This window comes from Rosa rugosa, chromosome 5, assembly GCF_958449725.1.
Source record: "Rosa rugosa chromosome 5, drRosRugo1.1, whole genome shotgun sequence".
In the NCBI taxonomy this organism is placed as follows: domain Eukaryota; kingdom Viridiplantae; phylum Streptophyta; class Magnoliopsida; order Rosales; family Rosaceae; genus Rosa; species Rosa rugosa.
This window is the reverse complement of record NC_084824.1, coordinates 29,974,938-29,999,419: the sequence shown is the minus strand read 5'-3', so window position 1 is coordinate 29,999,419 and position 24,482 is coordinate 29,974,938. Positions and strand designations below refer to the sequence as shown.

Genomic DNA, 24,482 nt, shown 5'->3' with positions numbered 1-24,482 from the left:
CGGCACTGGATCTTTCTATAGACTCAGCGACTCCTAGCAGCGCAATCGTGGTGGGATCTTGCAAGGGCTTGGTCTGCTTATACAAGATGTACTGCCCTTACTGTTTTTACATATGCAATCCAATGACTGGTGATTCCAGTTTCCTTTATTGGCCTTTATCTCTGGAGGAGGAGTTAGCTCCTGTAGAGCAAGGGCGTAGCTAGCCTAGGGCTAGAAGGGTCAATTGACCCTTCTCAATTTTTAGAAAATCTTTAATTAGTCTTAATTATCTATGAATCTTAATGGAATGAAATAAAATTGACCCTTCTTAATTTTTGAAAAATTCTTAATTAACCTTAATTTTTAAAATTTGATATAAATTTATCTTAATTATCCTTGAACTTTAATGGAATGAAATAATATTTTACAATACTTATACACTACATATATCCAATTAATACGAATCTTTTCAAGGTTTACTTACCTTATTGATCGATATATGCCCATATCTGAATATTTACGATTCTTTGTTAATATGCTAAATCGAAGTAACACATAATTTTTTCTATATTTATCGTTCATCTCAAATCCCAAAATTTATTCAACATGATTTAAGCGTCTTTTAATTTCCGCATTAATATGGGAAATATTACACTTAATTTTCTTATACTAATATATTATTTATGTATTTTTAATAAATCTTTTGTCATTTCTAGAGGATGACTGAAAATGAGTTTAATTTGTTAGTTAATAAAGTTTGACCCTCCTAAGTAAGATTTTTGGCTACGCCACTTCTGTAGAGTCCGCTCCTACAAGACACAGTGAGGAAATTTTGGAGCCATCTTTTTGTGGATTTGGGTTGGGATATAGTACCATAAATGGTGTCTACAAAATTGTTCTTATTGCTTATTCAAGAAAAATGAGGATGGGGATTCGGCCTCCAGGTGAGATTGCGTATGGACCTCGGGAGGTGATGGTTTTGACTGTGGACTCAGGGGGTTGGAGACATGTTGGGGAATTTGATATGAACAATTTTGATCATGTACATGCCGGTAAAGGGTCCTCGTTTGATATATGCATTTGATGTTGGAAGGGAGTGTTTCCGAGAGCTACCAGTACCTCGTTGGACTTCTTCGGAGAGCCAAATGACTAGATTCAACCTTGGAATCTTGAATGATTGCCTCTCTATAACTGTTTGTTGGAGAGCTAGTATCCATGTTTCGGTGATGAAGCATTACGGTGTCGAGGACTCTTGGACCAAAGAGCTTGACATTAGTGTGGAATATGGTCCGTCGTCGTTTGGTGGTTACGCACAAATTTTGAGTTTTTTACCAGAATGGCAAGTCCTGTTGTGGCAGGGTAGGTTGCAGGCTCATACTGCTGGAAGTGAGGGCTTTGTTGGGCTTCAGGTTGATGGGATACCATCTTCGGTTGACAAAGCCTATCCCCATGTTCCAAGCTTTATTTCACTTAAAGATGTTATCAGGTGTCAGAACCCTGAGGTAATATATGTCAAACCCTGTAAAGGCTTTACTCTTTCATACTATGTGCAATTTCAAACTTACTAGATTGATATGTAAATCAAAAGACCAAGATAGCTACCAGCAGTCAACAAGAAGTATTGTTCTATTCAAACCATCTTTTTTCAAATTCAGTGTCATTGAAATCAGTTAGGGTGATGAGTGAGTAATTCAATTTCATGTCTTGTTGCAGGGGCAAGGAAATGTGCAAACCAATGCAGCAGATCATGAGAATGCTAAGGAAGATAAACAGAATTTGCAATCTAATTCTTATGGATTAAATCAAGGGAATGTGCAATCTGTAACTGTACCAGTCGATCAACAGCAACAGGTAATTATTTAGGTTTTAGTGCTTATAGGGTTACTTTGCCTCTATAGTGTTGCTTGATTATAAAGGTGTCATTACTTTGCCTCTATAGAAGACAACTCTACCGTCCTACAGACATACACGCTGTCTAGACCCCATACTAAGACATACCCAATGATTATACCAGTACCGAAGAGTATATGATGGGGATCCGCTGCAGACGGGCCATCACTCGGGGAGTACTGATTATCACCAAATATGTACCTTACGCTCTGATACCAAACTGTCTCGCCCCGAATTTTGAATAACAAATTCAAATCCGAAACATGAATTAATACAACTCACATAATTACAACCTGAATTTTTTTTCTCAAAACAACCACACCTCACATCGCTCGATATTACATAAACCAAATCTCAAATTTGTTTATTACAGCACACTCTCACCAAATTATATTGTAAGGCTCAAATGAGCATAACTCACCTCACAATTACAATTGCTGTAAAACTAAAACAAATTCTCTAACCCGCACGATCACCGTCCTGATTCTCCTGACCTGTAGGATTACCCGCTACACAATTTGAATAGTGTACCGGGATTGCAACAACACAAACCCGGTAACCTTTTGACAGCCCGTATGAGTAAACAAGGAATTGCACGATTTTAAGGTAACAATTCAATTTCAGTATCTCTTAGCATAATAATTGAAGTGCACAACGTCACTTCAAGCATCAATCAACACACGTCTCATCATGACTACTCAAAAACAAACAACTGTTTACTCAATATATACTCACAGGCTTATGATTTATTTATATAAATCATCCCATGCAGTATATTATACTTACAGGCTTATGATTAATTATATTAATCACCCCATTCAGTATATCATACTTACAGGCTTATGATTAATTATATTAATCACCCCATTCAGTATGTCATACCCAAGGGCATATGATAACTCGTTTATCCCCCAAGCAGTATGATGGCAGACAGACTAGAGCTCTAACTGAATCGTAGAGTGTCACCTTGGCCAAGGTTCACCCTTACGAAAATATTTGCCTCAAATCACTCGACTCCTCATTTAACTCATCTCAACGACTCAACTATAGCACTTTACTCAATTACTCTTTATCATCCTCAACTCAACATAAGATAAACCTCAACTCACTCGACTCCTCATTTAATTCTCCTCAACTATCGCACATTACTCAATTACTCTTATCCTCAACTCAACATAAGATAAACCTCAACTCACTCGACTCCTCATTTATATATAAAATCATTCCCTCAGGAATAATTACTAATACTCACTACAACTCACATGCACTAAAATCCGGAAATTCATTTTTATAGTTTAAATACATTTTACTTACCTATGGACCGTAGTTGAGCAAGTCCATATAATTTAAAACAAATATTTATTTTTATAAAACAATTTCCACAAATTCACAATTAAATAAAATCACCGAATTTCGGTTCGTAAATGAACCATGTGCGATTTACTCACCTCGATATTCCCGCTGCGTCTTCAATTCAACACAATACACACCAAAACCGCTCACCCAAGGAAGACCGTCAATCACCTAATCAAACATGACCTTAACTTAGCCAACAACTCAAAAACATACTCAAACAACAATCCAACGGTCGGATCGAAATTAAATGATGATCCAACGGTCAGATCCTCACGGATCGCCTTTAGGATCACCCTCCAAAAATCATCACGAAGATCCAACGGTCGGATCTTCCTGAATCGTCCTTACTAACATCTTCACAAATTTATACGAAAATCCGACGGACGGATTCTCACGAATCGCCTCCCTAATCACTGTTTTGCATTTATACGAAGATCCAACGGTCGGATCTTCGCCCATGACCACACAAAGCCACTGGAACAGTCATAAGATCATCATATCAAAACTACAAGTCCATCGGACGGTACGATCTTCACAGATCACAAATCGAACGATTGAAATCGATCGAAATCGTAAAATTCATAACTTAATCATACGATATCCAAAAATTGCGTATAATATATCGAAATGATCGTATTGAAATATAGAATCTAAAAATGCACAGAAACTATATTTTTGACCCCCGGAGGTGGCCGGAAAAGGGCCGCCGGAGTTAGGGCAGAGCCGCCGCCGACCACCGCCAATGGTGTCGGGGCCGGGCTGCTCCTCTTCCTCTCATCATGCTTAACAACTTTCATAACTATCATGTAAGCTGAAAATGACCGGAAGTGGTTGAAATTACCTAAAACAGTCGAGGTGGCCGGAAAATTTCCAGAATCCGGCGAAATTTGCAGAATCCGGCAAGGCTTGATTTCGACGTCAAAACTTCAATTTCAGGCTTCGATCCCTTCTAGAGAGTTGTTAAGAACATCAAGGAGAACTCACTGGTTCAAGAATCAATCAAAACGATGCACTGCAGCTCGAGATATACCTATCAAAAGCTTCGGTGGTGGTGGAAAATTTCCAGAATCCGGCGAGCTCCGACGAACGTGAATCCGATCACTCCAGGTGTGATCCTTCTAGAATGATGATCAGAAGGATGAGGCGAGTTCAGCACGTCAAGAAACTTGAAGATTGGTGGTCGGAATCGAGAGATATCGGCGTTGACTCGGTTTGGTGCTCGGATCGGACTCTCTCGGATTCTCCGGTTTCCGGGCCGTGCCGGTGGAAAATTCCACGTCTAGCAGCTGCAGCTAGTTGAGGCGAAGCCGTGCAGCCTTCGGGGGCGGCTCTTCATGGCCGGACGACGGAGAAAATGGAAGGAGAAGCCGACGGGGCGAAACGCGGGGAGAGAGAGCTGAGTTTCCCAAACGGGAAGAAAGAAAATATTTTTTGGAAATTTCCCAAAATGGAAACTTTATACTAAACTGGAAACTTTTTCGAAAAATCATAACTAATTCATACGAACTCCGATTTTTGCGTTCCGCATATGCACGCGATCGTATCGAAGAGCTCTACAAGTTTCATGAAGGAAGTTTTCCCAAATTCTGTACGTATAAAAAGTCACTTTTTTTTTTTGAGACCCCCTAAATAACGTTCGTTTTCGAAAATTAAATCGTTCGAACTAATTCCACACTCCTCCAAGCTTCGTACTCGTGCCCACGACCACGAAATCATTTCCAAAACGTCATCGGAAATTAACTTGAATTTTTCGGGTATTACAATCCACCCTCCTTAAAGAAATTTCGTCCCGAAATTTAAGCGCAAGTTAATTGCTCTCGATTACGGTTAACCTAACCATCGAATCTCCATCTTTCCCAAAACTGTAGTAATCTACAAAGCCACAGCCCTTTGTATAAAAATACATTCCTATGGCCACTAAATCCTTTCATCACAAACGTAAACTCACACAACAAGAATTCACAAATGAAATCCTCATTCCCACTTAAGTCATCAACATGACATTCCTTCACTGCATCATTTCTCAAAATTACAACACAACAATTGCCTCAAGCAACCCACACTCAAATCACCACGTGGCATTGCACATATAGCTGTTTTCACACTGATCGTCATCCTGTACTGGTATACAAGCACAATAAACAATCCCACAAAGCGTTTCGCTACTCAATTAGCATCACTCAAAACAAATCATTCTCAAAAGCACGCCAATAAAACATGTCACCCAGTGATGATGACTTGGGCTTGCTCAATCCTTGGGCTAAGCATTAGGGCTGGCCAATTGGGCCGAAGAAACCGAACCATCCACATTTCGAACCGGCCCGAACCAATTTGGGTTTAACATTTGGGCCTACTATTCGGGCCGAACAATTGGGCTTAACATTTGGGCCTACCATTCGGGCCGAACAATTGGGCTTACTATTTGGGCCTACCAATCGGCCGAACAATTGGGCTTACTATTTGGGCCTACCAATCGGCCTACCAACTTTCAGCTCGACTACGGTATGAAATTGTACATACCGTAGGTATACCGTATGTATGTATGCATATCGTATAGACCGTATATACATATGTATACCGTACAAACTGTATATACGTATGCATACCGTACAGAACATATATATGTATGTATACCGTACATACTGTATATGCGTCCGTATATCAAGCATATACGAGATCCAAAAATATTTGTAGGAGGTAAGGTTCGAGCTCCCGACCTCGAACACGAAGGTTTTGCTCCCAACCACTGAAGCAAGAGATGCTTTCATTAATATATGCACACGCGTTATATTTATTATGTCATAGGCGACATAAATAAAATAAAGGGGGAGGCAAGGTTCGAAACCTTAACCTGCTGCACGAAAGTTTTGTCCCCAACCACTGGAGCACAAGTTGTGCTTAATATAACGTGTACAAATGTTATACTTATTATGTCATAAGCGAACATAATAAAAATAAACGAGAGGCAAGGTTCGAACCTCTGACTTCTTGTACAAGAGCTTTGCTCTTCAACCACTAGAGCACTAGCTGCACTCGTTATTCTCCATGCAACTCCTTTTATTTATTCTATCATAAGCGATAGAATAAAAACAAACTGTCGGTACACTCCACGTGCCACGACACGTCGCTTCCGTGATTTACGGAAAGCAGATCCCTTTCGGCGAAAGCTGTCTGCCACAGCGTCTCGAGATTCGCTCGGTCCCCCTACACGCTCTCCACGCGCCAACAACTTTTCCGTGTTTTAGGGCTACTTTAATCCAACGCGTAGATTGAATCTCAGAAATCGTCCATCCAACGGTGGAGATCTGCTCACCTTGTTCTATAAATAGGTGCATTCTGGAGAAAAACTGTTCACACCAAAGAAAAGAAATTTTCCCCAGCCATTCTCTCTCAAACTCTTCAGCCTTCCTCTCGAAACTCAAATCCTTTCTTCATCAATTTCAATCCTTCTCCTCCCGATCTTCTCTTCCATCTGGTAGATTCAATCTCTTCTTTTCTCTGAACTTTCAGATCTCCAACACCCCTTCATCAACCTTAATCCTTCTAAGGTCAATCTCCCACAAACACTCAACAACTTCGTTCTTCAATTTACACTTCCTCTCAACTCATCACCATGGAACCACGAACTCTGCAACTAATGGAGCTACAAACCCAGCAGCAAATCGAGGATGTAGGAAACAACCAAGCAGCCGGGAGTAGTGCCAACACGGATTTCTGGCGAAGCCGTACCAGGTGGATTCCTACTCCAGATCAAATAAGAATCCTCAAGGATCTTTACTACGACAAGGGAGTTAAGTGCCCAACTACAGAGCACATTCACAAGATCTGTCTCCAGCTGAACCAGTATGGACAGGTTGAGGGCAAGAACATTTACTTTTGGTTCCAGAACGTCAGGGCTCGAGAGAAGCAGATGAAGAGGTGCAATCAGGCTGCTCAAGTGCCCATGGGAACTAGTTCTCCTGGTACTGGTGGATCCATTGATCTCAATTTTGGGTCCACTGGTTCTACTGGTGCTGGTGGATCCATCGACATCAATTTTGGGCCAGCTGGTGGATCCATTGACATCAATTTTGGGTCCACTAGTTCTACTGGTGCTGGTGGATCCATTGATCTCAATTTTGGTTCCACTGCTTCTACTGGTAATGAAGGATTTATTTACTTAAATTTTGTTTCATAATCTTCCTCACCCTTCAATACTAATACCAGTACAACTCTTTTGGCACAACAGGAGGACAATCTTCCATGGAACAACGAGGAGGAGTTCGCCAGGAGTTTGAAACTCTTCCTCTGTTCCCCGTGCACGGCGAGGACGTCTATGGTAACCCGAAGACTACTTCCGAGGAAGGTAGCGCATATGATTACTATTTCGGTGGCGTAGGCGGTTACAACCGTGGATCTCCAGTTTCTCTTGAGCTCAGCCTCAACCCATCCGGAGCTACTGATTAGGCTTAGTATAGCGTAGTTCCAATTTCCTTTTTGTAATATTAAATCAATAAGATGGTGTGCATGTTTTCTTTTCTTTTTGTTTAACCAACAACAACACCAAGGATCGAACCTTGGTCACCCAATACTATTTTCAAAACCATAAACAACTCTACTGCACACATCTTTCATAATGATGCAATAAAAACAATCACTCAAAAAGAATCCAACAATCAATTAAGTCGCATCGAGGTCTAGCTAGTATCCTCTGAGTCAAACCAAACACAAACAATTTCATCGATAGGATTAGGGATTTATAAAGCTAAACACATCCTGAGTTAGCTAGGAAAAACCCACGTCTTTAGAGTTACTCTTACAACTCTTATAGAATCTCGATAATTCCATCTATCAATTGCTTCAACAAAAACTCACCACAATTCAATCCCTAACATTTAGCGATTCAGAAATCGAATCAAACTCCATATCACATAGTAATTCACTTGAACCACTATGGATACCTAACAAAGTCACTAAAATCAATATCCGAAATTGCGTTTAACTATATCACCTAAAATCAATCACCAAAGGCACACACTCTCACCCAACATCATTCACAAGAACTGATTCTAACTCTCCCAATTAATTACACCAAAATCAACTCCATTGCAAAACTTTAAGTGTCCCGCCTACTTAAACTTAAAACACACAACAACTTCAAATTCACTGCAGTCCATCTCCATACTACGATCCAAAACTTAAGAAAACTAGTTCACCACACAAAGGCCACAAAATTCAATTTCATTCACTTGAACAAAACTATATTCACAAGTCACGGTCAGGTCATCAACCCATGGTGTTCAAATGAATAAATTTCAAATCCAGTTTTCCTTGTGAATCGTAACGTATCGTTCCAAAATGATGCAAGCAACATCAACCACGTATATAAGACACATCTCGCGAACTCAATTCAAATTCCGAATCACCAAAACTACTACTAATTCCAATTCTACCAACAATCCTGATTCTGAAGGAATTATAGTACTCAACGACAACCCAAAACAATGGTCTCTCATCTCTAACCATCGAGCACAAAATAAAATTCTTGTCTCGCACCTTAAACCCTGCTTAACAACTTACAAGCACAAGGAAGAAGTAACCACAATAATTTCTTCCCTAACCTCAACCCTACTAACAAACTCCACAAGGACATCTCATTACAAAACAAGATATTTAATCCTTGATACGTACATCCCATCCAAACATCTGTAAGTCCAACTTAAGAAGACAAAATTTATAACAATTCATACTCGTATCCAAACTAGGTACGTGCATAGGTCAACATCATGCCTTCAACCAAACACTTCAACATCCAAAAGGACCTCACTTCCATAAAACAAATCTCACCGACTCATCAGAGTTAAATCTAGAGGTCTCTATTCCTCGAAGATTACAACCTGCGGAAACTAAACTTATTCTAATACGAACTTAGAAGACAACTCTACCGTCCTACAGACATACACGCTGTCTAGACCCCATACTAAGACATACCCAATGATTATACCAGTACCGAAGAGTATATGATGGGGATCCGCTGCAGACGGGCCATCACTCGGGGAGTACTGATTATCACCAAATATGTACCTTACGCTCTGATACCAAACTGTCTCGCCCCGAATTTTGAATAACAAATTCAAATCCGAAACATGAATTAATACAACTCACATAATTACAACCTGAATTTTTTTTCTCAAAACAACCACACCTCACATCGCTCGATATTACATAAACCAAATCTCAAATTTGTTTATTACAGCACACTCTCACCAAATTATATTGTAAGGCTCAAATGAGCATAACTCACCTCACAATTACAATTGCTGTAAAACTAAAACAAATTCTCTAACCCGCACGATCACCGTCCTGATTCTCCTGACCTGTAGGATTACCCGCTACACAATTTGAATAGTGTACCGGGATTGCAACAACACAAACCCGGTAACCTTTTGACAGCCCGTATGAGTAAACAAGGAATTGCACGATTTTAAGGTAACAATTCAATTTCAGTATCTCTTAGCATAATAATTGAAGTGCACAACGTCACTTCAAGCATCAATCAACACACGTCTCATCATGACTACTCAAAAACAAACAACTGTTTACTCAATATATACTCACAGGCTTATGATTTATTTATATAAATCATCCCATGCAGTATATTATACTTACAGGCTTATGATTAATTATATTAATCACCCCATTCAGTATATCATACTTACAGGCTTATGATTAATTATATTAATCACCCCATTCAGTATGTCATACCCAAGGGCATATGATAACTCGTTTATCCCCCAAGCAGTATGATGGCAGACAGACTAGAGCTCTAACTGAATCGTAGAGTGTCACCTTGGCCAAAGTTCACCCTTACGAAAATATTTGCCTCAAATCACTCGACTCCTCATTTAACTCATCTCAACGACTCAACTATAGCACTTTACTCAATTACTCTTTATCATCCTCAACTCAACATAAGATAAACCTCAACTCACTCGACTCCTCATTTAATTCTCCTCAACTATCGCACATTACTCAATTACTCTTATCCTCAACTCAACATAAGATAAACCTCAACTCACTCGACTCCTCATTTATATATAAAATCATTCCCTCAGGAATAATTACTAATACTCACTACAACTCACATGCACTAAAATCCGGAAATTCATTTTTATAGTTTAAATACATTTTACTTACCTATGGACCGTAGTTGAGCAAGTCCATATAATTTAAAACAAATATTTATTTTTATAAAACAATTTCCACAAATTCACAATTAAATAAAATCACCGAATTTCGGTTCGTAAATGAACCATGTGCGATTTACTCACCTCGATATTCCCGCTGCGTCTTCAATTCAACACAATACACACCAAAACCGCTCACCCAAGGAAGACCGTCAATCACCTAATCAAACATGACCTTAACTTAGCCAACAACTCAAAAACATACTCAAACAACAATTGTCACGCCCCGAATTTTGAATAATAAATTCAAATCCGAAACATGAATAAACAATTAATACAAATAACGTTCTGAATTTTTTTTTCTCAGAAACAAACACACCACTCGCCACTCAACACAAAACTCGAAAAACCTCGAGTTAATTATTACAATTCACTCTTACAAAGTAAAATCGTAAAGCTCTAAATGAGCATAACAAACCTCACAATATAATGCTGTAATTCACATAACACTACTCTAAGCAGCCCGATCACCGTCCTGGTTCTCCTGACCTGTAGGATTACCCGCTACACAATTTGAATAGTGTACCGGGAGTTGCAACAACACAAAACCCGGTAAGCTTTTTACAGCCAGTATGAGTAAACAAGAAAGAACTGTTGATTTTAAATTACAATTCTTATAACTCAACAACACAACCAACAATCTCAACATCCACGACGCAAACGTCAACCAATTCAATATCACCACTTTGGTCCTATCACACAACACTATCACCACTTTGGTCCCATCCCATAACACGTTAGAGCTCTAACTGCCTCGTTACCTCTGACACCTTGGCCTAGGGTCAAGCAACGGCAAAAATACTTCGGTTAACACTATAACCGTCGCGCTTTGGACATCCCCGTCCTCAGCACCATATACTTCGGTTAATAATAAACCGTCGCGCTTTGGACATCCCCGTCCTCAGCACACAACTTCGGTTAATAATAAACCGTCGCACCTTGGACATCCCCGTCCTCAGTACACAAACACTCCGGTTATCCTTAACCGTCGAACTTCGGACACCTCATCCTCAGAACCCTACATTCTCTAACTCTATACATCCTCCAATGTAAATCATGAATATTAACAAGAACTCATCAATCATGTTCATCACATATAAATATGGTAAGTCACATGTCAATTCATAATAATTTAATCATCCCAATTCCACACTCTTCAATGTCACACCATTCACATATAATCACGTAAATATATATATACGTAATTATCCGCTCAGGGATAATCACTAATACCAACTATAGTTCACATGCAATAAAACCGAGAAATTCATTTGTATAGTAAAAATCATTTTACTTACCCATGGACCGTAGTTGATCAAGTCCATATGATTTTAAAACAAATATTTATTTCATAAATATTTTCACGCAATTACGACAAAATAAGGTAATTAAATTTATTCGGTTCGTAATATGAACCACGTGAGGTTTACTCACCTCTAATCCCGCTGCGTCTTCTTAACAGCTCAAAATACGATTCACAATCGTCCGCCAACTCAAACCGTCAATCACCTAATCAAACATGACCTTAACTTAGCCAATAACTCAAAAACATAATCAAACGACAATCCAACGGTCGGATTGAAATTAAATGATGATCCAACGGTCGGATCCTCACGGATCGCCTTCCTAATCACTGTTTTGCATTTATACGAAGATCCAACGGTCGGATCTTCGCCCATGACCACACAAAGCCACTGGGACAGTCATAAGATCATCATATCAAAACTACAAGTCCATCTGACGGTCCTAACTTCACAGATCACAAATCTAACGATCGAAATCGATCTAAACTTAAAAATTCATAACTTAATCATACGATATCCAAAAATTGCGTATAATATATCGAAATGATCGTATTGAAATATAGAATCTGAAAATGTACAGAAACCATATTTTTGATCCCCGGAGGTGGCCGGAAAGGGCCGCCGGAGTTAGTGGCAGAGCCGCCGCCGACCACCACCAATGGTGTCGGGGCCGGGCTGCTCTTCTTCCTCTCATCATGCTTAACAACTTTCATAACTAGCACGAAGTCTGAAAATGACCGGAAGGGGTCGAAAATTACCTTGAACAGTATGAAGGTGGCCGGAATTTTCCAGAAACCGGCGAGAAACTGCAGAAAACGGCGAGCTCCAATTCGACGTAAAAACGTCAATTTAAGGCTTCGATTCCTTCTGAAGAGTTGTTAAGAAACTCAAGAAGAACTCACTGGTTCAAGAATCACAGAAAAATATGGTCTGTAGCTCGAGATATACCGATCGAAAGCTTCGGTGGTCGGAAAAATTCCAGAATTTTGCAGAATCCGGCAAGGCTCGATTTCGACGTCAAAGATTCAATTTCAGGCCTCGATGCCTTCTAGAGAGTTGTTAACAACATCAAGGGGAACCCACTGGAAAAAGAATCAATCAAAACGATGCACTACAGCTCGCGATATCTTGATCGAAAGTCTTCGTGGTCGGAAATTTTCCAGAATCCGGCGAGCTTGAATTCCGACGTAAAAACTTCAACCTCAGGCCTCGATCCCTTCTTGAGAGTTGTTAATAATCTCAAGGTGAACTCACCAGGCCAAGAATCACAAGAAAAGGTGGTCTATAACTCGAGAAAATCGGATTCGAAGGTGGTTTTCGAATTAAAGCCGGCCGAGCTCCGACGAACGTGAATCCGGTCACTCCAGGTGCGATCCTTCTAGGATGATGATCAGCATGTTGAGGTGAGTTCAGGGAGCTAAGGATCGTGAGTTTTGGTGGCCGGAATTAGGAGAAAACCGGCGTTGACTGTTTTTGGCTCAAACCTTGCAGCTCCGGTTTGCCGGATTTGAGGCCGTTCCGGGGAAAGTGGTCACGTCCAGTAGCTAGACGACGTCGAGGCGAAGCCGTGGACACCTCGAGAGCGGCTTGAGGTGGCCGGACGGTGGCGCTGCTGGCAGAGGAAGAACGCCCAGAAAGAAGAGAAAAAGGTCGGGGGAGAGGAGAGAGAAGAGAGAAAACCGGGGGAGAAAATAGAAAGAATAGGAAATTTTGGGATTTAAGAAAAATTCCAGAAATTCTCCATATTTATAGAAAAAAAATCCCGATTTTCAAATATTCATAACTTATTCATACAAACTCCGAATATTGCGTTCAACATACGCACGAGATCGTATCGACGAGCTCTACAACTTTCATGAAGAAAGTTTTCCCAAATTCTGTACGTATAAGAAGTCACTTTTTAAGACCCCCTAAATAACGTTCGTTTTCGAAATAAAATCGTTCGAACTAATTCCACAACTCCTTCAAGCTTCGTATTCGTGCCCACGCCTACGAAATCATTTCCAAAATGACATCGGACGTTAATTTGAATTTTTCGGGTATTACAATCTACCCTCCTTAAAGAAATTTCGTCCCGAAATTTAAGCGCAAGTCAATTCCTCTCGATTAAGGTTGACCTAACCATAGAATCTCCATCTTTTCCAAATCTGTAGTAATCTACAGAGCCTCAGCTCTTTGTATAAAAATACATTCCTATGGCCACTAAATCCTTTCATCACAAACGTAAACTCACACAACAACTGCTCAACAACACTCCACATCACATACACAAAATCGTCACATGGATCATCTCATAGATCCTCACATAGATCAACACTTTGTACTGGCATACAAGCACAGTAAACACTCCCACAAAGTGTTTCGCTACTCAATTAGCATCACGGTAAGTCTCTATAGTAAAACTCAAGCATGCACCATTCTACACAACAATAGAGATGCATCACTCAAAACAATTCGTCCCCAAAAGCATGCCAATAAAATATGTTACCCAGTGATGATGACTTGGGCTTGCTCAATCCTTGGGCTAAGCATTAGGGCTGGCCAATTGGGCCGAAGAAACCGAACCATCCACATTTCGAACCGGCCCGAACCAATTTGGGTTTAACATTTGGGCCTACCATTCGGGCCGAACAATTGGGCTTACTATTTGGGCTTACTATTTGGGCCTACCAACTTCCAGCTCGGCTACGGTATGAAATTGTACATACCGTATATAAGTATGTATACCGTACAGACCGTATATACGTATGCATACCGTACAGACCGTATATACGTATGTATGCCGTACATACCGTATATACGTCCGTATATCAAGCATATACGAGATCCAAAAATATTTGTAAGAGGTAAGGTTCGAACTCCCGACCTCGAACACGAAGGTTTTGCTCCCAACCACTGAAGCAAGAGCTGCCTTCATTAATATATGCTCACGTGTTATATTTATTATGTCATAAGCGACATAAATAAAATAACGGGAGAGGCAAGGTTCGAACCTCTGACCTCTTGTACAAGAGCTTTGCTCTTCAACCACTAGAGCACCAGCTGCACTCGTTATTCTCCATGCAACTCCTTTTATTTATTCTATCATAAGCGATAGAATAAAAACAAACTGTCGGTACACTCCACGTGCCACGACACGTCGCTTTCGTGATTTACGGAAAGCAGATCCCTTTCGGCGAAAGCTGTCTGCCACAGCGTCTCGAGATTCGCTCGGTCCCCCTACACGCTCTCCACGCGCCCACAACTTTTCCGTGTTTTTGGGCGACTTTAATCCAACGCGTAGTTTGAATCTCTGAGATCGTCCATCCAACGATGGAGATCTGCTCACCTTGTTCTATAAATAGGTGCATTCGGGGAATGAGACTATTCACACCAAAGAAAAGAAAATTTCCCCAGAGTTTTAGCCATCCTCTCTCAATTCTCTTCTTCCATCCGATAACTCAAATCTCTTCTTCCATTCTCACATTTTCTCAACCCTATCTTGTGCTCTATATAAACCTCCTTTTATCTCCTCCAGATTTTACTCGGTTTTGTCTAAGCGTGCAGTTTCAAATTCCTTCTCCTTCATCATGGTTCGAACCAAGATTACCGCTCGCATGAGCGTCAATCAACGCTGTGTTCTCTCTTTAGAAGAAGAGGGTCGTCAAGCGGCCGCTTGCGCTGGCCTCACTCGTCCTGGAGACCATCGTCCTATACGTGAGCGTAGCCGCAGTCCCCCTCCTCTGCCTCGTCGTTCTCCCAGACTGCATCCCAGCGAGTCCTCTTCCTCCCTAGCTGCTCGTGCTCCTCGGCCTGTGGCCACCCTGGAAAGCTTGTCAGACTCAATTGATGCACTGCGTTCCTCCCTCCGTGATGGTATTATGGTGACGGATTGGCGAGTCACATGTATGCTCGATTACATCACTGACATGAACCTCTCTTTGATCCGTTGCCACACCGCAATGAACAAGCTTGCTCAGGAGGTCAATAACATGCAGTGTCATCCTCCTGGGTTTCCTTGCAAGGAAGTTGTTGCGTCACTCCACAAGGACCCTCCTCCTGCGGCTGAAACCAGCAAAAGGGCTGCCACTCGTCCGCGCACCGCTCCTCATGTTCCTTGGGAAGATCTTGACTCAACCAGTAGTGACTCGCAGGACAGTGAAGAGGTCGATGATCAAGTCACCAAACTCAGGGAGGAGATTGCTGAGCTTTCCCAATCAAAGGGGAAGAAGTAAAAACAATTCATCTTTTAGTTATTGTATTTCTTTTTCTGCATTTTAACTTTCGTTGTACAATAACTTTATTTTGCTTTTGACTTGTAATAAGACTGAATGTATGTGGTAGTCTTTTCTTTAAAAACAACCAACAACGCCACCAAGAATCGAACCTTGGTCACCCATTGCTCTTTCAAAATTAGCCAGCTCTGCTGCACTCGTACTTCTAGTAATTCCTTGAAGTTTTCTAGATTAGTCTCCAACCTTACGTAAGACATATCTTGATTCACCAATCAATACTGGTAAAGCACCTAATATCTCACCCTAACTATACCCCCGTTCAAAATCCTATTCTCACAACATCTGTTCCAATGCATTGATAATACAACACTAGCACCCCTAGGGTTGCAAAACAACATTATCACCTCAGCTCATATGTCGACACAATGTCTCTTCACAATCAACCCTATCACAAGGTCGTATAAATTTTTCCATATGTCAAACCATACACAAAATCTATCATAGAGATATATCCCCAATAATCACTCTCAAAACGCAACTGTAAATCAAGTCACACAAAGGTCTAGCTAAAATCAAGGAATAATAAAGCTAAACACTTCCCAAGCTTTGCATACAACTTTTCTTTTCTTAGAATCTCCAGCACACACCATAGATGCTATTGCTACAGGTACCATACTTTTCCTCACATCGATAATAAACTCTACTACCCTCCTTATAGGTAACCTAAGTATCTCCCAAATTACATCACTACACTCAAAAATCAATATAGTCTTGAGAATTCTACCCCATAATCTCTCACACTCCTTTCATCTTGAGTTAGTGAGATCAATTCTCATTCCAACTGCTCATATATTCTCAATTTATACTAATAACTCAATCTCACACAAGATTAGTATAGTTACCTCAAAGCCACTTTAAACACATCACCCATGCCAATTACCAAAACCCCACTAAGACATCTCGTTACAAAACAAGATATCTATTATTTGACATGTACATCTCATCCAAAAACATATGTACGTCCAACTTAAGAAGGCAAACTTTCTATCCATTAATACTCGTATCCACACTAGGTACGTGCATAGGTCCACACCATGCCTTCAACCAAACACTTCAACAATCAAAAGAACCTCATTTCCATAAAACAATTCTCACTGACTCAACAGAGTTAAATCCGAAGGTTTCCATTCCTTAAAGATTATAACTCGCGGCAACTGAACTCATTCTAATACGAACTTCCAAAACAACTTTAAGGTTCAATGTACTACCCCTTTCGAATATCCATCACCTAAGAAGTATAGTATGCTTGGCTAATACACGTATAGCACTTAAAACATGGCATGAGTCAAATACAAGTCCATATTAGCCAAGTCAATACTACAGGGAAGGTATTCACGTTCCTAAAACGACCTAGCGGCCTAAACAACTCCCAACACTCACGCATACCCAATGACTTAGTCAATACCGAAGAGCACACGATGGGGATCCGCTGCAGACGGGCCATCACTCGGAAAGTATTGACACATCACCAAATATGCACCTTACGCTCTGATACCAAACTGTCACGCCCCGAATTTTGAATAATAAATTCAAATCCGAAACATGAATAAACAATTAATACAAATAACGTTCTGAATTTTTTTTTCTCAGAAACAAACACACCACTCGCCACTCAACACAAAACTCGAAAAACCTCGAGTTAATTATTACAATTCACTCTTACAAAGTAAAATCGTAAAGCTCTAAATGAGCATAACAAACCTCACAATATAATGCTGTAATTCACATAACACTACTCTAAGCAGCCCGATCACCGTCCTGGTTCTCCTGACCTGTAGGATTACCCGCTACACAATTTGAATAGTGTACCGGGAGTTGCAACAACACAAAACCCGGTAAGCTTTTTACAGCCAGTATGAGTAAACAAGAAAGAACTGTTGATTTTAAATTACAATTCTTATAACTCAACAACACAACCAACAATCTCAACATCCACGACGCAAACGTCAACCAATTCAATATCACCACTTTGGTCCTATCACACAACACTATCACCACTTTGGTCCCATCCCATAACACGTTAGAGCTCTAACTGCCTCGTTACCTCTGACACCTTGGCCTAGGGTCAAGCAACGGCAAAAATACTTCGGTTAACACTATAACCGTCGCGCTTTGGACATCCCCGTCCTCAGCACCATATACTTCGGTTAATAATAAACCGTCGCGCTTTGGACATCCCCGTCCTCAGCACACAACTTCGGTTAATAATAAACCGTCGCACCTTGGACATCCCCGTCCTCAGTACACAAACACTCCGGTTATCCTTAACCGTCGAACTTCGGACACCTCATCCTCAGAACCCTACATTCTCTAACTCTATACATCCTCCAATGTAAATCATGAATATTAACAAGAACTCATCAATCATGTTCATCACATATAAATATGGTAAGTCACATGTCAATTCATAATAATTTAATCATCCCAATTCCACACTCTTCAATGTCACACCATTCACATATAATCACGTAAATATATATATACGTAATTATCCGCTCAGGGATAATCACTAATACCAACTATAGTTCACATGCAATAAAACCGAGAAATTCATTTGTATAGTAAAAATCATTTTACTTACCCATGGACCGTAGTTGATCAAGTCCATATGATTTTAAAACAAATATTTATTTCATAAATATTTTCACGCAATTACGACAAAATAAGGTAATTAAATTTATTCGGTTCGTAATATGAACCACGTGAGGTTTACTCACCTCTAATCCCGCTGCGTCTTCTTAACAGCTCAAAATACGATTCACAATCGTCCGCCAACTCAAACCGTCAATCACCTAATCAAACATGACCTTAACTTAGCCAATAACTCAAAAACATAATCAAACGACAATCCAACGGTCGGATTGAAATTAAATGATGATCCAACGGTCGGATCCTCACGGATCGCCTTCCTAATCACTGTTTTGCATTTATACGAAGATCCAACGGTCGGATCTTCGCCCATGACCACACAAAGCCACTGGGACAGTCATAAGATCATCATATCAAAACTACAAGTCCATCTGACGGTCCTAACTTCACAGATCACAAATCTAACGATCGAAATCGATCTAAACTTAAAAATTCATAACTTAATCATACGATATCCAAAAATTGCGTATAATATATCGAAATGATCGTATTGAAATATAGAATCTGAAAATGTACAGAAACCATATTTTTGATCCCCGGAGGTGGCCGGAAAGGGCCGCCGGAGTTAGTGGCAGAGCCGCCGCCGACCACCACCAATGGTGTCGGGGCCGGGCTGCTCTTCTTCCTCTCATCATGCTTAACAACTTTCATAACTAGCACGAAGTCTGAAAATGACCGGAAGGGGTCGAAAATTACCTTGAACAGTATGAAGGTGGCCGGAATTTTCCAGAAACCGGCGAGAAACTGCAGAAAACGGCGAGCTCCAATTCGACGTAAAAACGTCAATTTAAGGCTTCGATTCCTTCTGAAGAGTTGTTAAGAAACTCAAGAAGAACTCACTGGTTCAAGAATCACAGAAAAATATGGTCTGTAGCTCGAGATATACCGATCGAAAGCTTCGGTGGTCGGAAAAATTCCAGAATTTTGCAGAATCCGGCAAGGCTCGATTTCGACGTCAAAGATTCAATTTCAGGCCTCGATGCCTTCTAGAGAGTTGTTAACAACATCAAGGGGAACCCACTGGAAAAAGAATCAATCAAAACGATGCACTACAGCTCGCGATATCTTGATCGAAAGTCTTCGTGGTCGGAAATTTTCCAGAATCCGGCGAGCTTGAATTCCGACGTAAAAACTTCAACCTCAGGCCTCGATCCCTTCTTGAGAGTTGTTAATAATCTCAAGGTGAACTCACCAGGCCAAGAATCACAAGAAAAGGTGGTCTATAACTCGAGAAAATCGGATTCGAAGGTGGTTTTCGAATTAAAGCCGGCCGAGCTCCGACGAACGTGAATCCGGTCACTCCAGGTGCGATCCTTCTAGGATGATGATCAGCATGTTGAGGTGAGTTCAGGGAGCTAAGGATCGTGAGTTTTGGTGGCCGGAATTAGGAGAAAACCGGCGTTGACTGTTTTTGGCTCAAACCTTGCAGCTCCGGTTTGCCGGATTTGAGGCCGTTCCGGGGAAAGTGGTCACGTCCAGTAGCTAGACGACGTCGAGGCGAAGCCGTGGACACCTCGAGAGCGGCTTGAGGTGGCCGGACGGTGGCGCTGCTGGCAGAGGAAGAACGCCCAGAAAGAAGAGAAAAAGGTCGGGGGAGAGGAGAGAGAAGAGAGAAAACCGGGGGAGAAAATAGAAAGAATAGGAAATTTTGGGATTTAAGAAAAATTCCAGAAATTCTCCATATTTATAGAAAAAAAATCCCGATTTTCAAATATTCATAACTTATTCATACAAACTCCGAATATTGCGTTCAACATACGCACGAGATCGTATCGACGAGCTCTACAACTTTCATGAAGAAAGTTTTCCCAAATTCTGTACGTATAAGAAGTCACTTTTTAAGACCCCCTAAATAACGTTCGTTTTCGAAATAAAATCGTTCGAACTAATTCCACAACTCCTTCAAGCTTCGTATTCGTGCCCACGCCTACGAAATCATTTCCAAAATGACATCGGACGTTAATTTGAATTTTTCGGGTATTACAACAATCCAACGGTCGGATCGAAATTAAATGATGATCCAACGGTCGGATCCTCACGGATCGCCTTTAGGATCACCCTCCAAAAATCATCACGAAGATCCAACGGTCGGATCTTCCTGAATCGTCCTTACTAACATCTTCACAAATTTATACGAAAATCCGACGGACGGATTCTCACGAATCGCCTCCCTAATCACTGTTTTGCATTTATACGATGATCCAACGGTCGGATCTTCGCCCATGACCACACAAAGCCACTGGAACAGTCATAAGATCATCATATCAAAACTACAAGTCCATCGGACGGTACGATCTTCACAGATCACAAATCGAACGATTGAAATCGATCGAAATCGTAAAATTCATAACTTAATCATACGATATCCAAAAATTGCGTATAATATATCGAAATGATCGTATTGAAATATAGAATCTAAAAATGCACAGAAACTATATTTTTGACCCCCGGAGGTGGCCGGAAAAGGGCTGCCGGAGTTAGGGCAGAGCCGCCGCCGACCACCGCCAATGGTGTCGGGGCCGGGCTGCTCCTCTTCCTCTCATCATGCTTAACAACTTTCATAACTATCATGTAAGCTGAAAATGACCGGAAGTGGTTGAAATTACCTAAAACAGTCGAGGTGGCCGGAAAATTTCCAGAATCCGGCGAAATTTGCAGAATCCGGCAAGGCTTGATTTCGACGTCAAAACTTCAATTTCAGGCTTCGATCCCTTCTAGAGAGTTGTTAAGAACATCAAGGAGAACTCACTGGTTCAAGAATCAATATAAACGATGCACTGCAGCTCGAGAGATACCTATCAAAAGCTTCGGTGGTGGTGGAAAATTTCCAGAATCCGGCGAGCTCCGACGAACGTGAATCCGATCACTCCAGGTGCGATCCTTCTAGAATGATGATCAGAAGGTTGAGGCGAGTTCAGCACGTCAAGAAACTTGAAGATTGGTGGTCGGAATCGAGAGATATCGGCGTTGACTCGGTTTGGTGCTCGGATCGGACTCTCTCGGATTCTCCGGTTTCCGGGCCGTGCCGGTGGAAAATTCCACGTCTAGCAGCTGCAGCTAGTTGAGGCGAAGCCGTGCAGCCTTCGGGGGCGGCTCTTCATGGCCGGACGACGGAGAAAATGGAAGGAGAAGCCGACGGGGCGAAACGCGGGGAGAGAGAGCTGAGTTTCCCAAACGGGAAGAAAGAAAATATTTTTTGGAAATTTCCCAAAATGGAAACTTTATACTAAACTGGAAACTTTTTCGAAAAATCATAACTAATTCATACGAACTCCGATTTTTGCGTTCCGCATATGCACGCGATCGTATCGACGAGCTCTACAAGTTTCATGAAGGAAGTTTTCCCAAATTCTGTACGTATAAAAAGTCACTTTTTTTTTTGAGACCCCCTAAATAACGTTCGTTTTCGAAAATTAAATCGTTCGAACTAATTCCACACTCCTCCAAGCTTCGTACTCGTGCCCACGACCACGAAATCATTTCCAAAACGTCATCGGAAATTAACTTGAATTTTTCGGGTATTACATCACATGGGTCAAATGGTGCAATGTCATAAATGAACTTGAATAGACGGTTACACATGGATCAAATGCAATACCAAAACCTTTGCTCACATATCAATGTCATTGGGAAACTACATGACAATTGAAGTATATATAAAACATTCTTTTTCTTAGATTGATATGTAAATCAAAAGACCAAGTAATCAGCAGTCAACAAGTATGGAGTTATTCAAACTATCTTATTAGAGTTCAATGTCATTTAAATGAGATTAAGAGTTGTTTAATTCTTTTCTTGTTGTAGGGCCAACTGAATGTGCAATCCAATGCAGCAGATCATGGGAATGCTGAAGCAGATAAAGGGAATGTGCAATCTAATGCTGATCAATTAGATCAAGGGAATTTGCAATCTATAGCTGCAACAATTACCCAAAAAACACAGGTAATTATTTAGGGCTGCATGAGTTAAGGGGTTGCTCGGGGTTTGGTTTATATGGTGCTCAATTTAGGGTTTGACTGCATATAGGGTCACTTTTTGGTTTAGTGATGCTTAGTTTTAAAGGTATGATTAGTTTAGGGTTCCTTGTGCTCATTTCGGGTTTTAATGTTTACATATGAATATGTTTTTAGATGATTAGTTCGCTGTTGGTTTGATTAGTTGTCATGACTGTTTTTTTATTGTCAAGGGTACTTAATGGTTTCAGATGATGGATTGAATCCTTGCGTGATTTTCTTTTACAAGTCTCAATATGGTTTGAAATGATAGAATTTCAATTTTTTTGCATGCTTGGATTTCTGTTATAGTTTTCTTTAGGGTATCAAATGAATGTATGTGTTGCCAAATAATTCTATTAACTGTGATTAGTAGTGACTTAAATTGATGAATCCAAAATTGGTATTTTTCTGTCCTAGATAACTCTATTTATACCTCCCTATTAAGCCACAGATTTGCTGTCTATACAGGAGAATAGAGCACCCAAGAAGGCAAAAACCACACATGAAGTTCAACCAATGCAAGCCTCTTCATCCCAACCATTTTATGCATCACCACCCAAGCCAACACAGCCATCTGTTGTGCAGCTATGAACTGTGCAAACCAGTTCGTCCATCCCAGAACTGTGATAAAGATGAAGACCAAGTCCCCTGCAAAGAGGAAGAGAGCTCCAGCAGAGAAGTAACTGACTCCCCTGCTAAGATGAAGCATTTTGGGTGTAATTTCAGATATTTCGAAGCATTGGGCTTTTGTTCACTTTATAACAAATCATTTTATCGGAACTTGGTAACTGATCCAAGTGTTTTGAAACTCTGTAAATGATGCAATTATTTGGTAGTTTGTAACTAATTAGTTGTTTTGGAACTTGGCCGAGTGTTTTGAAACTGATCCAATTGTTTGGCACACTTTGTATTTGATGAGTTGTTTTGAAACTTGGTGTTGTCTGCTTAGAATTGCAAAAGCTTAGAGCAACTCTAACAAGATTCTCTATTTTTTGGTGGATCCGCTTGGATGAGCATGAAGCCGTGAACGTAAGTTATTGAAAGTACGAACAATAGTGGTCTTTTGTGTTTGCACGTCTTTTTTCTTTGGATCTCTTTTTGCTCTTAGTACTAGTAAGATGACTCAAAGTTGAATTTAGCTTGAACTTAGTCAAAGTTCACAACTGACTAGAGGGTTCGTCAACGCTACCACAAAACAATTTTGTACTTTTCTCAGATTGTTCGTCTTACTATGAGGAACGAGATTGCTCCGAATATCCGACATAAAGCTTCCATAAGAACATAACTTTCTCTTTTTGCAACAGAGAATAGGAATATCTAAAATGCATAATATTTTTAGAAAAATATATAGTAGCACTAGAGAATAGTGAAAAAACAGAAAAAGCAACTTATGTAAGTTTCATACAAATTAGGACACAAAGTCCAAGCCTAATTCCTAATATTTCATGCACAATTACGAATTAAAATAACTTTTTGTTAAAATTACTACGATGCCACTGTAGGATAGACTACCTCAAAATTGGGGTCTTCGTCCCCAAAATAGATTGCTAATTACCTAAAAACTTTAGGATCATCGAAGATGAGTCCCTCATTTGGTTGCAAATGGTGGTGTTTCATCTCCAGTGCCAGTCTCCACCTGTGTCGCCTCCGTTTAGATTGAGGTCCTGTCGAGCCGTATCGTCCACGCGCTTCCTCTCCCCTCAGTGCTCCAAAAGCTGTTCAAGCTCGTTGACAAACCAGCTAGCTCTGTCGTCGGCAATCTAGGTCAGTTTCGTATTTTCACTCTCTATTCGGATCCACCGGTTTTAG

At 40.6% G+C, this 24,482-nt stretch overlaps 1 protein-coding gene and 3 long non-coding RNA genes across 4 annotated transcripts; 1 reads left to right on the top strand and 3 right to left on the bottom strand.

The window, feature by feature from the left end:
* Window positions 1-1,115: 1,115 nt before the first annotated feature.
* On the top strand, window positions 1,116-23,439 carry LOC133708907 (uncharacterized). Its single transcript, XM_062134477.1, has 4 exons — window positions 1,116-1,481; window positions 1,693-1,830; window positions 22,483-22,620; window positions 23,142-23,439. The coding sequence occupies exons 1-4, from the start codon at window positions 1,125-1,127 to the stop codon at window positions 23,262-23,264; spliced, it is 756 nt and encodes a 251-aa protein (XP_061990461.1). The 5' UTR covers window positions 1,116-1,124; the 3' UTR covers window positions 23,265-23,439.
* On the bottom strand, window positions 2,164-4,225 carry LOC133708437 (uncharacterized). The gene is made up of 3 exons (XR_009845837.1): window positions 4,067-4,225; window positions 3,318-3,393; window positions 2,164-2,378 (listed from the first exon to the last, which is right to left on the bottom strand). It is a non-coding gene; the product is annotated as an uncharacterized LOC133708437 (long non-coding RNA).
* LOC133708573 (uncharacterized) lies at window positions 9,382-21,400 on the bottom strand. Its single transcript, XR_009845896.1, has 3 exons — window positions 21,285-21,400; window positions 10,536-10,611; window positions 9,382-9,596 (listed from the first exon to the last, which is right to left on the bottom strand). It is a non-coding gene; the product is annotated as an uncharacterized LOC133708573 (long non-coding RNA).
* On the bottom strand, window positions 10,781-20,656 carry LOC133712433 (uncharacterized). Its single transcript, XR_009847394.1, has 5 exons — window positions 19,375-20,656; window positions 18,747-18,821; window positions 12,514-17,816; window positions 11,886-11,960; window positions 10,781-10,955 (listed from the first exon to the last, which is right to left on the bottom strand). It is a non-coding gene; the product is annotated as an uncharacterized LOC133712433 (long non-coding RNA).
* Window positions 23,440-24,482: the final 1,043 nt, after the last annotated feature.